The sequence below is a fragment of the Salvelinus sp. IW2-2015 genome, linkage group LG13 (genome assembly GCF_002910315.2).
Source record: "Salvelinus sp. IW2-2015 linkage group LG13, ASM291031v2, whole genome shotgun sequence".
Taxonomy (NCBI): domain Eukaryota; kingdom Metazoa; phylum Chordata; class Actinopteri; order Salmoniformes; family Salmonidae; genus Salvelinus; species Salvelinus sp. IW2-2015.
In genome coordinates this window covers 36,340,817-36,358,781 of record NC_036853.1, presented here as the reverse complement: position 1 = coordinate 36,358,781, position 17,965 = coordinate 36,340,817, and the positions used below count along the sequence as shown (strand labels likewise).

Sequence of the window (17,965 nt, the reverse complement as noted above, 5' to 3'; positions counted from 1 at the left end):
CCAGACCATTTTACAGTTGGCATTATGCATTGGGGAAGGTAACATTCTCCTGGAATCCGCCAAACTCAGATTCTTCCATCAGATTTCCAGATGGTGAACMGTGATTCATCACTGCGCCTGGTGATCTTAGGCTTGTGTGCGGCTCCTCGGCCATGGAAACCCATTTCATGAAGCTCCCGACAAACAGTTATTGTGCTGACGTTGCTTCCAGAGGCAGTTTGGAAATTGGTAGTGAGTGTTGCTACCGAGAACAGACGATTTTTACGTGCTACGCACTTCAACACTCTGCGGTCGGGTGTTCTGTGAGCTTGCATGGCTGTGTGCTCGATTTTTATACACCTGTCAGCAATGGGTGTGGCTGAAATAGCCGAATCCACTAATTTGAAGAGGTGTCCACATACAATAGGCAGAAATATACTATATATACAAAAGTATCTATATTATATAGTCCCAGGATCCTTTGATTAGTTATGGGCTTGGAGGGGACTATGGTGTTGAACGCTGAGCTGTAGTCAATTAACAGATTTCTCATATTGGTGTTCCTCTTGTCCAGGTGGGAGACGGCAGTGTGGAGTGCAATAGAGATTGCGTCATCTGTGGATCTATTGGGGCGGTATGCGAATTGGAGTGGGTCCAGGATGTCTAGGATAAGAGCGTCTGCTAAATGACTTAAATGTAAATGTAGGATGATTGTTTTGATGTGATCCGTGACCAGCCTTTCAAAGCATTGCATGGCTACAGATGTGAGTGTTATTTAGACAGGTTACCTTGGTGTTCTTGGGCACAGGGACTATGGTGGTCTGCTTGAAATATTTAGCTGTTACAGATTGGGTCTGGGAGAGGTTGAAAATGTCAGTGAAGACACTTGCCAGCTGGTCAGCGCATGCTTTGAGTACACGTCCTGGCAATCCATCCTGGTTTGTGGTCTGTTAATTAGAAATATTCTATCTTTGCAGTGGGTTTTTGTGYGTGTTTTCAGGGATTATCTGGCTGGCTGTCTGTGTGTTTGGCTCCAGCATGTGTGGTGACTGTGATCCATCACATCCCAGCCAGCCAGTGGGGCTTTACAGTGCTGGAGTTGCACTTAACAAAACTCACACACACTTTCCTCTGGGTAAATCCATCCGAATTCAATCACTTTTTGACAGCACCCTTTTTGATTTGAACGAAACCTTCCATACATATTTGCCCATTGTAGAAATGCTCACAATGTAMATTTTTGGACCTGAATGCCAAAACATTCAAGAGATAAAGGTTCTCAAAGTTGAACTATTTTGCATACCCCACCATGCCATGAGACATCCATGTCTTCATTACTGGAAAATATAAATGGTTGCGATTGATATATATTTTAAAATCTTACAAACAGGGTTAAAACTTTCTTGAAAAAATAAGTTATTTTAACTTGTCTTTTTTTTTTTTTACCTTTAAGCATTCAGGTCCAAAAACATGTAATATTCACATATGTTGTAGTTTAGGCCCTATTTTAAATCATCTGAGGTTTTTGAGTTGTGCCTGCAGAGGTCAATCAGCCGGTGTCCAGTGCAGATGTGAGTCTACTCATCCCCGAGCCCTGCCTGCACGTGCAGACCCATTCTTCATGACATACTAAGGACATTCTAAGGCCTGAGTGAGAACACGCAATCTTCCTGATCACACTCCAGGCTCACATCATAGTCTCACAGCAAGCTTTGTGGTCCTCTGTTAGCTCTGCTCAGTTGGTATGACACTTGCAATGCCATGATAGTGGATTTGATTCCCGGGATCAACCATACTTAAAAAATGTATGCACACATTACTGTAAATCGCTTTGGATAAAAGTGTCTGCTAAATGGCATATAATAATAWTATTATTATTATATATTAGATAGTCTCACTGCCCAGTCTCAGGTTGTTGTCCATGGCCCATTGAGACGGTGGGGTGTCAGTCAGGGTAAGTAGTATGTGAAATGTAGAAAAAAGTACCCTGACTGCGTCGTCTAATGCGCGATTGTGTTGACTCCCGCCATTTGTTCATTTTGGTACAGCATGTCAATTTATCTGATATCAGCTGTTGTCAAACACGTGAGTCGGAAAAGACGAGTGAATTTTCACTAGATCAAACGGCAAAATTAGTATGCAGTTTGTAGTACGCTAGTATGGAGGAAAGGTGCAGGTAGGAAGACACTCTCCACCTCTCGGTGGAGAGGGCAGGAAGGAGACACTCTGCCAGGTGCCAGTTATGAGACCGCTCACTATGGAAAACATCTGAACCAGAGAGAAAGAAGGAGAGAGGGAGTCATGCCACAGAGGAGTAATGTAAGCCAAGCATAAGGAGCTTTCATTTGGGAGAGAAGGATGGAGAGCTGGAGCCAAGGCTTAGTGATTGCCTGTTAATAACCTCTACGGGATCAGTGTMCTTGCACCGGGACGGTTGAGCTAATGTGATWAGCATGACGTTGTAAGTAACACGAACATTTTCCAGGACATAGACATGTCTTATATGGGCAGAAAGCTTACATTTGTGTTAATCTAACTGCACTGTCCAATTTACAGTAGCTATTAYAGTGACAAAATACCATGCTATTGTTTGAGGAGAGTGCACAACAACAACTTTTATCACGGCAACGGGTTTGATACATTCACCTCTGAAGGTAAATAATGTACTTATATTCAGTAATCTTGCTCTGATTTGTCATTCTGAGAGTCCCAGAGATAAAATGTAGCATAGTTTTGTTTGACACATTTTTATATTCAAATGTAGGAACTGGGWTMAWTTTTTTWAACCCWTGGCGTTTTCKTGTATGTATTATCTTTTACCAGATCTAATGTGTTATATTCTACTACATTAATTTCACATTTCCACAAATTTCAAAGTGTTTAATTTCAAATGGTATCAAGAATATGCATATCAAGGCTTCAGGTCCTGAGCTACAGGCATTTAGATTTGGGTATGTCATTTTAGGCGAAAATTTAAAAAAAGGGTCCGATCCTTACCAGCTGGTGTAGTATTGATAGTGACACTYCTCTACAGGGCCTCCTCAGGCTACAGGACAGGACATAACTAACTACCCCTGTCCACACACAAAAATTCTCTCCAATGCCCTTAAAAAACGATGGAATGTTTATTTAACAGCTGTATTTTTCCCTACCTCTCAAGCCTGACTGAATGTATGTGTAACTCTGCCACCTAGGTGTAAAGGAGTGAAATGCAGTGGTGGAGGCATTGAAACATACTGTACAAGAAGCTCTCCCCATCTCCTATGGCTGTGCCTGTCAGTGTCACATGCTGCAGACGCATACATGCTGCTCACTAGAGGGCTGGAGGGCAGCCTGCCTTGCCCTGGGGTAGCCTACACACCTGTGGAAGGCACAGACCGGCATTGATCAGGTATAGAGGAATGCGGTATTACTAACCAGAGACAGGGAGACTTACTTTGATTCTGCCGCAACTTTTGATTGTTGAATAGATATCCAAAGCTTGAACTACTGAATGCAGGTTGTCTGTGTGTGCTTTTGCATCTGTGTATTTTTCAGGGTATTTGGGAGTGAAGGTTTGTTTGCTGTTTGTGCTGTGCTGCCGGCTGGCTGGTTGGGAGTAGCTGTGGAGATGGGAGAACCTTCCAGAAGGACAACCATCTTTGCAGCACTCCACCAATCAGGCCTTTATGGAAGAGTGGCCAGACAGAAGCCACTCTTCAGTAAAAGGCACATGACAGCCAGCTTGGAGTTTGCCAAAAGGCACCTAAAGGACTCTCAGACCATGAGAAACAATATTCTCTCGTCTGATGAAACCAGGATTGAACTCTTTGGCCTGAATGCCAAGCGTCACGTCTGGAGGAAACCTGGCACCATCCCTACGGTGAAGCATGGTGGTGGCAGCATCATGCTGTGGGGATGTTTTTCAGTGGCAGGGACTGGGAGACTAGTCAGGATCGAGGGAAAGATGAACAGAGCTAAGTACAGAGAGATCCTTGATGAAAACCTGCTCAGGATCTCAGACTGTGGGCGAAGGTTCACCTTCCAACAGAACAACGACCCTAAGTACACAGCCAAGACAACACAGGAGTGGCTTTGGGACAAGACCCTGAATTTCCTTGAGTGGCCCAGCCAGAGGCCAGACTTGAAGCCGATCAAACAACTCTGGAGAGACCTGAAAATAGCTGTGCAGCGACACTTGTAGCGTCATATCCAAGAAGACTCAAGGCTGTAATCGCAGCCAAAGGTGCAATTGAATTTACCACAGGTGGACTCCAATCAAGTTGTAGAAACATCTCAAGGATGATCAGTGGAATCAGAATGCACCTGAGCTTAATTTTGAGTCTCATGGTAATGGTTCTGAATACTTATGTAAATAAGGTATTTGTTTTTTATTTAGAATACATTTGAAAAACCTGTGTTCACTTTGTCATTATGGGGTGTTGTGTGTAGATGAATGAGGAAATGTTTTTATTTAATCCATTTTAGAATAAGGCTGTTACTTAACAAAATGTGGAAAAGGGGAGGGGGTCTGAATTCTGGAATGCACTGTATGTCTTAATTAAAGGGGCAGTGTTGTGTTTCGAGACATGCTTGAATATGCAAATACGCCAATAGTCAGAGGGGTAGCCTACATTGTCTAATGCTCAGTATGGTAATAATAATTACTTTTATTTTCTAAAGTGGTTTCTTGCATCATACAACACAAAATATTGTAATTTACAGTTACCTATTTGGCCCATGGTGTTACAGACCAAGTAACACATGAATAAATGTCAAGCCCTTCATCATGTAAAAACTTTTTTAAAAGTATTGTGCAATGTAGGCCTGCATTGAACACCACATATAGGCTACTGTAGGCTATATCATAGGAATCAAAAGCTATTTCTAAGTGAAACTTATGGAATTTGCTCCATTGGTTTTGTTGGTAGGCCTACATTATGCTCAAATAGCCACAATAGCCTGTTAGCTACTGTCTAAAACTATAAGGGTACAGCCTCAGTGTTCACTATAAATGCACACCGGAAGATGCACAAAATTCTCACAACGTTCAAGTTTCCTCTCACAAGAATTAGAATTTGCTCATTGCCCTCAAAAATTTGAGGGAACATTGCTGGTGAGTATGCAGGCCATGGAAGCACTGCGACATTTCCATCTTCCAGGAATTGTGTACAGATCCCTGCGACATGGGGCCGTGCAATATCATGCTGAAACATGAGGTGATGGCGGTGGATGAATGGCACAACCTTGTCACGGTATCTCTGTCCATTCAAATTGCCCTCGATAAAATGCAATTGTTTTGGTAGCTTATGGCTGTTTATACGTATATCATTTAGCAGACAGTCTTATCCAGAGCGACTTACTGTAGTGAGTGCATATATTTTCATAATATTCCCCCATGGGAATCAAACCCACAACCCTGGTGCTGCAAGTGCGTTGCTCTACCAACTGTACATAGGACTAGGCTTTTTTAATATGCATGGATTATCTTGGCAAATGAGAAACACTCGCTAACATGGATGTAAACAAATTTGTGCACACCATTTGAGAGAAATAAGCTTTTTGTGCTTATGGAATATTTCTGGAATCTTTTATTTYAGCTCATCAAACATGGGACTAACACTTTAAATGCTGCATTATATTCAGTATAATTTATGAATTCTATAAACTGAAATGGCCAATTTGGGTGCAATCWATTAGCTTTATTTCTCAGAGTTCAAATTGTCTTTCAACAAAATAATGTTGCATGAGTGGCTATCTTATCTGATTCAACGATTTCAGAACAATCAGAGATGGTGGCTGTTAAAATACTCTTTCTTGTGCTTTTTGAGGTGGAATGACCCCTCAGCCAAGCCAGGTTTCCATGGTGACGGATGTTTCAGAGGCCTTCGAAGCAAAARCAAATAGGCCTGACTCATCGTACTGGCTGTACATCACATCCTCCATGTGTCTGTCTCTGGTGATCTCAGTTGGAATTGGTATCAACAGACAAAATCATTATCTCACTTCAGTAACTATCCACGCTTTACTACTGAATTAAAATCAGTTCCTCCTGTCCTTTAACCAGCAGCTCTCAACCACTAAACTGTCCCTGGACCAGTTACTAAGGGCAAAGCCTAACAAACATCATCCAACAACGACTGAGTGATTGATTTATGGTGAATGGTAATGCAACTGGTGTGTGTATGTGTGCACTCTGCTCAGTCCATCTGCACAGAGGCAGAGCACAGTCCCAAAATGTGAAGAGCAGGTGTGTGTGCCTGTCTGTTAGTGCTGTCATTTTGACTTTGATACCGATATAGTGACTGACTGGGGCTTGGTTGGCTTTGCTGAGGCGTGACTTCACTGTTGAACGGCTGCAGCCGTGCAACACGTGTTCCATTACTGAGTGGACTTGGACGAACAAGCTACCTGACTTGTTGGGATTGGAGATTCATTTTTTTAAATAGGCCAGTCTTTTGTTTCTTCTCCCTCAACTCCTCTCTTTTTACTTTCCTCCTCCTTCCTCTCCCTCGCCTCCCCTCTCTCTCTCCCTCGCTTCCCCCTCTCCATCCTCCCTCTCTCTCCCTCCCTCCCTCCTCTCTGTCACGCTCTCTGTAGGAGTTTGCTGCGCCCCCGCCCCTGTTGTTGAGTAATCCTGACTTGTCCCCCGCCGCCAATAAGACCAAACTACACCGACAGCTCAGCCAGGATGATGGCCGCACACGCCGTAGCAGTATGGCTATGACCGGTAAGAGAAACACACACAATCCCAGAAACCCTAGACCCACTACAATTTGCATACCGCCCTAACAGATCCACAGATGATGCAATCTCTATTGCACTTCACACTGCCCTTTCCCATCTGGACAAAAGGAACACCTATTTGAGAATGCTATTCATTGACTACAGCTCAACGTTCAACACCATAGTGCCCTCAAAGCTCATCAATAAGCTAAGGACCCTGGGACTAAACACCTCCCACTGCAACTGAATTCTGGACATCCTGATGAGCCACCCCCAGGTGGTAAGGGTAGGTAACAACACATCCGCCACGCTGATCCTCAACACGGGCCCCTCAGGGGTACGTGCTCAGTCCCCTCCTGTACTCCCTGTTCACTCGTGACTGCATGGCCAGGCACAACTCCAATATCATCATTAAGTTTACTGATGACACAACAGTGGTAGGCCTGATCACCGACAACGACAAGACAGCCTATAGGGAGGAAGTCAGAGACCTGGCTGGTGTTGGTGCCAGGACAACAACCTCTCCCTCAACGTGATCAAGACAAAGGAGATGATTGGGGACTACAGGAAAAGGAGGACCGAGCACACCCCCATTCTCATCGACAGGGCTGTAATGGAGCAGGTTGTGAGCTTCAAGTTCTTTGGTGTCCAGATCACCAACAAACTAATATTGTCGAAGCACACAGTCGTGAAGAGGGCACGACAAAGCCTATTCCCCCTCAGGAGACTGAAAAGATTTCACATCGGTCTTCAGATCCTCAAAGTTCTACAGCTGCACCATCGAGAGCATCCTGACTGGTTGCGTCACTGCCTGGTATGGCATCTGCTCAGCCTCCGACCGCAAGGCACTACAGAGGGTAGTGGGTACGGGCCAGTACATCACTGGGGCCAAGCTTCCTGCCATCCAAGACCTCTATACCAGACGGTGTCAGAGGAAGGCTCTAAAAATTGTCAAAGGCTCCAGCCACCCTAGTCATAGACTGTTCTCTCTGCTACCGCACGGCAAGTGGTACCGGAGCACCAAGTCGAGGTCCAAGAGGCTTCTAAACAGCTTCTACGCCCAAGCCATAAGCCTCTTGAGCATCTAATCAAATGGCTACCCAGACTTGTACTTGTTCCTTTTATTTCTTATTCGTATTTTTTAAACTTCATTGTTGGTTAAGGGCTTGTAAGTTAGCATTTCACTGTAAGGTCTACACCTGTTGTATGTGACTAATACAATTTGATTTGATGAGTCCATACGTGGCACTTCTGGAGTGCTTTCGTATCTATCATTCTGCTTTTAGATCTGGATGAGCTGTAGTTTACCCTGGTTGACTGGTTCCCCCCCCTCCCCCATACCAGGTAAGCAGCAGCTTCTTCCCCTGTCCAGCAGTATGCACGGTCGGGTGAGTCAGCTAGCCTGGCATCTTCCTGTAGAACCCCCTAACAACCTGGTCCGCATGAGGAACCAGTCCCTGGGCCAGTCTGCACCGTCACTCACTGCAGGACTGGTGAGTACACTACAAATACACGCACAGACAGACATACAGACAGACAGACATGACAATGACTGCATTCCTCATCCTTATTCATTCATAGAAACACCATCCCGTTGTTCCTCATTTACAGTTGAAGTCGGAAGTTCACATACACCTTAGCGAAATGCATTTAAACTCAGTTTTTCACAGTTCCTGACGTTTAATCCAAGTAAAAATTCTCTGTCTTAGGTCAGTTAGGATCACCACTTTATTTTATGAATGTGAAATGTGTCAGAATAATAGTAGAGAGAATGCTTTATTTCAGCTTTTATTTCTTTCATCACATTCCCAGTGGGTCAGAAGTTTACATGCACTCATTTAGTGTTTGGTAACATCGCCTTTAAATTGTTTAACTTGGGTAAAACGTTTTGGGTAGTCTTCCACAAGCTTCCCACAATAAGTTGGGTGAGTTTTGGCCCATTCCTCCTGACCGAGCTGGTGTAACAGTCAGGTTTGTAGGCCTCCTTGCTCGCACATGTTTTTTCAGTTCTGCGCACACATTTTCTATAGGATTGAGGTCATCAGGGCTTTGTGATGGCCACKCCAATACCTTGACTTTGTTGTCCTTAAGCCATTTTGCCACAACTTTGGAAGTATGCTTGGGGTCATTGTCCACTTGGAAGATGCATTTGTGACCAAGCTTTAACTTCCTGACTGATGTTTTGAGATGTTGCTTCAATATATCCTCATAATTTTCCTACCTCATGATGCCATCTATTTAGTGWAGTGCACCAGTCCCTCCTGCAGCAAAGCACCCCCACAACATGATGCTGCCACCAAAGTGCTTCACGGTTGGGATGGTGTTCTTCGACTTGCAAGCCTCCCCMTTTTTCCTCCAAACAAAATGATGTTCATTATGGCCAAACAGTTCTATTTTTGTTTCTTCAGACCAGAGGACATTTCTCCAAAAAGTACAATCTTTGTCCCCATGTGCAGTTCCAAACCGTAGTCTGTTTTTTTTTATGGCGGTTATGGAGCAGTGGCTTCATCCTTGCTGAGCGGCTTTTCAAGTTATGTCGATATAGGACTTGTTTTACTGTGGATATAGATACTTTTTACTGTGGATATAGATACTTTTTACTGTGGATATAGATACTYTTTGATACCTGTTTCTTCCAGCATCTTCACAAGGTCCTTTGATGTTGTTCTGGGATTRATTTGCACTTTTCGCACCAAAGTACGTTCATCTCTAGGAGACAGAACGCGTCTCCTTCCTGAGCGGTATGACGGCTGCGTGGAAATTGCTCCCAAGGATGAACTAGACTTGTGGAGGTCTACAATTTTTTTTCTGAGGTCTTGGCTGATTTYGTTTGATTTTCCCATGATGTCAAGCAAAGAGGCACTGAGTTTGAAGGTAGGCCTTGAAATACATCCACAGGTACACCTCCAATTGACATCAATTAGTCTATCAGAAGCTTCTAATGCCATGACATTTTTTGGAATTTTCCATGTTGTTTAAAGGCACAGTCAACTTAGTGTATGTAAACTTTCTGACCCACTGGAATTGTGATACAGTGAAATAATCTGTCTTTAAACAATTGTTGGAAAAATGACTTGTGTCATGCACAAAGTAGATGTCCTAACCGACTTGCCAAAACTATAGTTTGTTAACAAGAAATGTGTGGAGTGGTTGAAAAACGAGTTTTAATGACTCCAACCTAAGTGTATGTAAACTTCCGACTTCAACTGTATGTACTGTCCCAATAAATCCAGTATTCCCCAATTAGCAAGAGACAAAATTAATCTTTAGGCCTATATTACTCTTTTATTGCTCCATCTATCCTGGACAGCTCTATCAATCTACCCAGCCAGTACACAGTGCTGTGCAGTATTGCCCTTTTATACAGAGAGCTGCAGCAGGCAGGCAGAGATAGAGAGATTGAGTCAGGCTGTCTCTATATTCACTAGTCAGGACAGCTGTCTGCTCTGAGCACTATACACACTGTCTGTCTGCCCATACAGTCTGCAAACTGAGACCTATAGCAGGAGAACTGGAGAGTGATTGAGTGTGTGTGGAAAAAAGGGGATACTTAGTCAGTTGCACAACTGAATGCATTCAACCGACGTGTCTTCCGCATTTAACCCAACCCCTCTCAATCGACAGCACCCTGGATGCAGTTGTTGTTTGGGATAAATTGGCTTGTTTAAGGGCAGAACAGCATATCGTTCCACCTTGCCGGCTCGGGGATTCGGACCAGCGACCTTTCGGTTACTGGCTTAATGGTCTTAGGCTACCTGCCACCCTACCTCTGTGTTCACACGTGGCGTTCGTGCATGTGTACGCGTGTGTGTGAGGAGATGTATCACGACTCACAGCTCATCTGACCTACATAATATGATAGGAATGTTGATAGCCGTGTTGTGATGTGTGTGTGTTGCCTCCATTGACTGTATACGTTTGTAACAAGCTGTTGCTGCTCTAGGGCTATACCTACTGGCGGTACATGGCACTGCAGGTTCATTCATGTGATCCATAAAATAGTCTTCAGCTGTTCAACCCACCAATAGATGGCAGTATTATCAAATCTCTGTTCTCAGCTTTGGGCAATGCTGTAAGATACAGTGGGACAAAGCTGTATATATTATAGCTGGTTGAGAGACACTCACATTCATTGCATTATTACACGCTCACAGCATGGCCTTTAAAAAGTTGGTTCACTAAAACATTACAGGGTCATTACAGGGAAAGTTCAAGGTTTTGTCAATTCAAATGTAACGTAACTAACGACCGATGCAAATACCTATCAAAGGTTTGATTGTAAACAGTGTCAGTATGAATCAATTGTGTTGTCACGTTTCAGTGAGAAGGTGTCTTGACAGATTAGTAAAACTGGTACGTTGTGGTTTGTGTGAATGACATCAAGAAAGGCCCACAGACAAACCTTTTCTGACTTTTTGAAAGTATCCACAGCTATTGCGTAATGCAGCCAACAGGAAATTGTGGAAGCGTTTTGAAATGGAAAATATGACCTGCGGAGCTGTTTTAGGTGAGCAAATAATCATAGTTCATTTATATTTTTCAGAGGCCAGTTTATTAAAGTTTTCCTCTACTTACATTTGAGTAATTTAGCAGATGCTCTTATCCAGAGCAATTAGGGTTAAGTGCCTTGCTCAAGGGGACACAAACAGATTTTTCACATAGTTGGATCGGGGGATTTGAACCAGCGACCTTTCTGTTACTGGCCCAATGCTTTTAACTGCTAGGCTACCTGCCACCCCAACCACCCCTCCGGTTTCTGCCTTTAGCATAAATACAGTAGCTAACTACAGTAAGGTTCTCTGAGACTAAGTCCTCCAGTATTAGACAGCTTCCGGTAACAACCATTTTTATTTATCCTTTTCCTAACAGCTGTGGCATGTCTGTCGGTCTTGTGCTGAGAGGTTTGAATCTGTTATTGATTTCAATTACATTAGTTGTTCAGTTACAGTACATAGGCCTATTGGTGAAACACATTAACCCCTCTATTCTCCTGTACTGTAGCTAAGGGCTATGAGTTCAATGTCACCTAAGGCCTGAATGGCCCATTAATATCAGTAACTGTCAACCTGAGCCATAGTCAACATTGGGCAATATGGTTTGTTGATATTTTCACATGTATGAATTGGGCTCCCTGCCGAATTGGCTGGTGTAACAGGCATGTTGTGCCTTGTATGACACATGTTAACACAGTTCTTCATGGGATGTGGAAATCATGTCTTCTGTCACTGTCTTCCCTAGTGGGTCTGTCTTGTTTGGTCAGGCACTCATTTAATTGAATACTCTCATACAGTACAGTGCTCTGATGAGGGGAGATGGAGGCACTGCTGTCTGGTCTGGACTCTGCAGGGAAACAACCCTGCATAGCCAGATGGTGTTTACATCCGGGTTAATGTGTGTTTGGGGCCTAGAGTGTGCACTTGGTGTGTGTGTTTTCATGAAAAATACATAATACGTTACCTATAATTCCTGGAAATCACCTGGTAACCTTTCAGAGTCCCAGATGGCCAGAGAGTGGCCTACTCTAGTGGGCTTAAGTGTCCCCTGAGAGAGGAGCACCTGGACAGGATGAGGATAACACTCACACACACATACACACTGATTTCTAGGATATTTCTCATTGGTTTGAATGTTTTTATTTCTCTGGCACCCATCAGAACATCTAAGCTACAGCACTCGTCACCATGTACAGCCTGGTCTCAGACTAAACGTAACATAGTAAATGTACATCTGGAACTCCCAAATTAGTATGATATGTTACGTTCGGTATGGTTGTATAAGACAGATGGTTACTTAAGGCAAATATGAAAGTAGGGTGGTTAGTGGGCGTATAATGCGAATGTCTAGCAACCCAAAGGTTGCGAGTTTCTTCACGGACAACTTTAGCATTTTAGCTAATTAGCACTTTTTCAACTACTTACTAATCTTTTTGCTACTTTGCAACTACTTAGCATGTTAGCTAACCCTTCCCCTAACCCTAACCCTCCTCTTTAACCTAACTCAAACTTAACCCCTAGCCTAGCTAACGTTAGCCACCTAGCTACCTAGCTAGAATTCGTAACAAATCATGCATTTTACAAATTCGTAACATATTGTACGTTTGAAAATTTGTAACATATTGTACATTTTGCAAATTATTGCATACCATACAAAACGTAACATATCACACTAAATGGAGTGTCTCAGATTAACATAAAGAATAATACGAAATGCTCTGAGACCAGGTTGCCATGTGAGACTTAGGTTGTAGTAAAGTAAAAGTTGAGAGCATCCCTTATAGACTACTAGGCGAATGACCTTGAAAACCAAACCTTTCCACTCATTGAATTATTAAAATGTAATGCGCCAGACGCTTGTCAAACACGTCCATAGTATGTGCTCATTGTGTTGACTCAAGGCCGAGCAGTTTAAGTCCAGCTCAGTTCTATTTCCTGAGTTTAAGATGATGTAGGTATAATATCAGCTGAATAATGCTAGATTGATGAGAGAGAGAGCGTGTAAGCCAAGGCATTAACATAGTGACAGTTGCATACTATTTGCATTTGTGTCAAAATGAAAGGTTTAGCTGGAACGGGAATAAACGCTAATAAATAAATAAATAAAAAGGGAATAGTCAAGTGCTATTGTTCCACCGTGGCTCTTTTTATATCTCTCCCCAGCTTCATCATTAAAACACACTCAGCCTGCCACAGGAGACGAGCAGGGCCTTTTGAAATTGAAGATCATAATTCAGACATAAACAAAACAGTCTTTCTCCCTCCATTGTCATCGTTTTACTCGCTTGGAAATTACCATTTTCTTTTCACTTGCAGATCTAAATAACCCATGTCCGCTTTGGTTTGCCAAGACAGGAAAGGTTAAGTGCCTTAAAATGAGAGGGCTGTTTTTCTTTCTCCCGCTTGCTGTGTATTGATGCTTTTATCTGAGGCGTGGTGGATGGGATCACTTCAAAGATCTGGGGATGAATATTAGAGAGGGTATTAACCTCAGCCTGCCACGGCTGGAACACACTGGAGGATGACTGACAGCTGGGACTGGGCTGGAACTAACACGCGCACATTACACACACACACACACACACACACACACACACACACACACACACACACACACACACACACACAGAAATTGAGCAAGGGCAGATCGCTGTATTGTATTTGTAAGATGACACCCGTAGAGAAGTTGATATTTAAAATAAATAAAAATGTTTTCAACACAAGTTTAAATGCTACTCTATTCAAGCAAGATCAACTTGAGTTACGTAAAGGACAACTTATTTAACTTGGACTCAATGACCTCATTGAGGAGTTCATCAAGACTTCTACCGAAATGAGTTGACTGTACTGATGATGCTGTATGAAATATACATGAGATCATGATGAATAATTACTGTGACTAGGAGCCTAAACAGAACTGTCTCCCAGTACCAGGATAGAGTGACACAACTGAACATGGTAGACAACGTCGCAACACATCAGACCTGTCTGTGGCTCATCAGTGTCTTCTCTCATCTGTCTGGGTCTGTAGGGTCTGTGTCCCTGCTTTGGACTGTGTGTCTGTGTCTTGTGTGTCTGTTACTGCTGCTATGCCTCTGTGAGTTGCAGTGACTATGCGTCCTTGTCTGACTGTGCGCCAGTGTCCCAATGTATTTTTTGGGACTATGGCCAGAGGGCCCTGTTTGTGTCTGTCAGTCTGTCAGTTGAAACCAGGCCGTTTCTTCTCCAACCTCAGCACTAAACAGCCTGGCTGGCCAAGGTCTGCTGAAGTGCAGTGATGACTCACGCTATCCTCCCAAGGTTACATTTCCCACTCACAAAGAAAAGAGATGTGAAAAGAACTCTACATCTCTTTCCCTCTCTGTCTCTGTCTCTCCTTGGTTGTCATGTTCATAATTCATAGCCAAAGGAGGACAGCGTGTACCTGCAGTCACCTGGTGGGAGAGCTACTTTTAGCGCTTATACGTGACCAAAGTGATGTTCAGCGTACTGTTTATTGGGATCCCTGTGTCTTAGTTCGGCCTGCCTTGAATGCCAAGGTAGCCAGCGCTGTTGGTCGGTGAAACGAAGTGGGTCGGTGAGCAGGCTGGCAGCGCATGTCTTGGGTGTGTGAAGTGTGTCCTTCAGTGCAGCAGTGTCCTAGCACAAGGTAGCTACTGCAGCATATCCTCTTATGTAGGAGATCAAGCTGCCTACTGCAGGCGGTGCACAGAGAGATGATAGGCTTTACAGCAGAGAGAGGCCTGCCTTGCATGACAACACAGCATAATTTATCTCCCCACAGGGAATCTTTCAAGTCACAGAAGGACAGAGATCTAATTAAGCAATAAGGCCAAGGGTGTGTGGTATATTGGCCATATACCACAAACCACCGAGGTGCCTTATTGCTACTATAAATCGGTTACAAACGTAATTAGAACAATAAAAATAAATGTTCTGTCATACCTGTGGTATACAGTCTCATATGCCACAGCTTTCAGCCAATCATCATTCACGGTTCGAGCCACCCAGTTCATAATCTGTGTTTGATTGTGCAATGAAAGCATGAAAATCATGTTCCAGAACCCCAAATTAATATGATGGATGGTTTCACTTCACTCATTGTGTAAAAGTTGTTTCAGATTGTATTGTATTACTTAAGTAGCAGTAATACTTATTGCTTATTGGTCTTCTCCTTTGCTACCCAAGAAGACTCGAAGCTGTAATCACTGCCAAAGGTTCTTCAACGAAATACTGAGTAAAGAGTCTGAATACTTACATAAATGTGATATTTCAGTTTTTATTTTTAATGAATTAGCAAACATTTCTAAAATCCAGTTTTTTCTTTATGGGGTATTGTGTGTAGATTGATGAGGGAAAAAACGATTTAATACATTTTTGAATAAGGCTGTAATCTACCAAAATGTTGAAAAGGTCAAGGGGTCTGAATACTTTCCAAAGGCACTGTGTATATATATTTTTTCTGTACTGATGGCCTGTGTCTGACCGGAGGGAGGGAGCAGCGGTGAGGCCACCACTCACCTGACTCACCATCCCTCTGCTCTCCCTCCCTCTGTTGAGAAAAGGGGACATAGTCTTCTAGGTGATGGCGAAACTCAAGTCGCACTGCATTATTTCTGCCCCATGCCACAATTCATGTTTATTTTTTAGGGGGTATATCAGCTTTAATATTGCAGATAGATTGTAGCTTCCATCAATGTAATTGTCTGCATTTCCAATCCCCCATGTGTGTATGTATATATATATATATATATATACACACACACACACAGTACCAGTCAAAAGTTTGGTACTGTATATATCATTCAAGGGTTTTTCTTTATTTTTTACTATTTTCTAATAGTGAAGACATCAAAACTATGAAATAACACACTGAATCATGTAGTAACCCAAAAAGTGTTAAACATATTTGAGATTATTTCGAAGTAGCCAGCCTTTGCGTTGATGACAGCTTTACACACTCTTGGCATTCTCTCAACCAGCTTCACCTGGAATGCTTTTCCAACAGTCTTGAAGGAGTTCCCACATATGCTGAGCACTTGTTGGCTGCTTTTTCTTCACTCTGCGGTTCCAACTCATCCCAAACCATCTCAACTGGGTTGAGGTTTGGTGATTGTGGAGGCCAGGTAATCTGATGCAGCACTCCATCACTCTCCTTCTTGGTCAAATAGCCCTTACACAGCCTGGAGGTGTGTTGGGTCATTGTCCTGCTGAAAACCAATGATATTCCCACTAAGCGCAGACCTGATGGGATGGCATATCACTGCAGAATGCTGTGGTAGCCATGCTGGTTAAGTGTGACTTGAATTCTAAGTAAATCACAGACAGTGTCACCAGCAAAGTACCATCACACCTCCTCCATGCTTCACGTGGGAACCACGTGATCATCCGTTCACCTACTCTGCATCTCACAAAGACACGGCGGTTGGAACAAAAAATCTCAAATTTGGACCAAAGGACAGAGTTCCACCAGTCTAATGTCAATTGCTCGTGTTTCTTGGCCCAAGCAAGTCTCTTCTTATTATTGTTGTCATTTAGCAGTGGTTTCTTTGCTGCAATTCGACCATGAAGGCCTGATTCGCACAGTCTCCTCTGAACAATTGATGTTGAGAGGTGTCTGTTACTTGGACTGTGAAACATTTATTTGGGCTGCAATTTCTGAGGCTGGTAATTCTAATGAACTTATCCTCTGCAGCAGAGGTAACTCTGGTTCTTCCTGTCCTGTGGTGTTCCTCGTGAGAGCCAGTTTCATCATAGTGCTTGATGGTTTTTGCAACTGCACTTGAAGAAATGTTCAAAGTTCTTGAAATGTTCTGTATTGACTGACCTTCATGTCTTAAAGTAATGATGGACAGTCGTTTCTCTTTGCTTATTTGAACTGTTCCATAATATGAATTTGTACGAGATCTTCACTTTCTTGGCAATTTCTCGCATGGAATATCCTTCATTTCTCAGAACAAGAATTACAAGAACAAGACTTATGAGTTTCAGAAGAAAGTACTTTGTTTCTGGCCATTTTGAGCCTGTAATCGAACCCACAAATGCTGATGCTTCAGATACTCAACTAGGCCAGTTTTTTTGCTACTTTAATCAGCACAACAGTTTTCAGCTGCGCTAACTTAATTGCAAAATGGGTTTTCTAATGATCAATTAGCCTTTTTGAAATTGATAAACTTGGATTAGCTAACACAACGTGCCATTTTGAACACAGGAGTGATGGTTGCTGATAATGGGATAATATGCCAATGTAGATCTTCCATAAAAATAATCAGCCGTTTCCATCTACAATAGTAATTTACAACATTAACAATGTCTACACTGTATTTCTGATCAATTCTATGTTATTTTAATGGACAAAAAATTAGCTTTTCTTTCAAAAACATGGACATTTAAGTGACCCCAAACGTTTGAACAGTGTATATATTTTTAACTAGGCAAGTCAGTGAAGAACAAATTCTTATTTACATCGACGGCCTACACCGGCCAAACCCGGACGACGCTCGGCCAATTGTGCGCCACCCTATGGGACTTCCAATGACGTCCAGCTGTGATACAGCCTGGATTCGAACCAGGGTATCTGTAGTGATGCCTCTATCACTGAGATATGCTGCGCCACTCGGGAGCTTGAGTACAGGGTCTGAATACTTATGTAAATGTGATATTTCAGTTTTTAATTTTGAATAAATTAGCAAACATTTCTAAAAGAMGATTTTTGCTTTTTTTGCACAATGGGGTATTGTATGTGGATTGATGAGGGAAAAAACGATTTAATACATTTTAGAATAAGT

General features: G+C 42.8%; 1 protein-coding gene across 1 annotated transcript in view; it reads left to right on the top strand.

The window, feature by feature from the left end:
- The window catches only part of mast2 (microtubule associated serine/threonine kinase 2), a 271,656-nt gene that overhangs the window by 22,520 nt on the left and 231,171 nt on the right, over positions 1 to 17,965 (top strand). Inside the window, 2 exon segments of the mRNA XM_070446251.1 lie at positions 6,559 to 6,688; positions 8,029 to 8,177. Of these exon segments, the coding sequence (XP_070302352.1) occupies positions 6,559 to 6,688; positions 8,029 to 8,177 (279 nt within the window).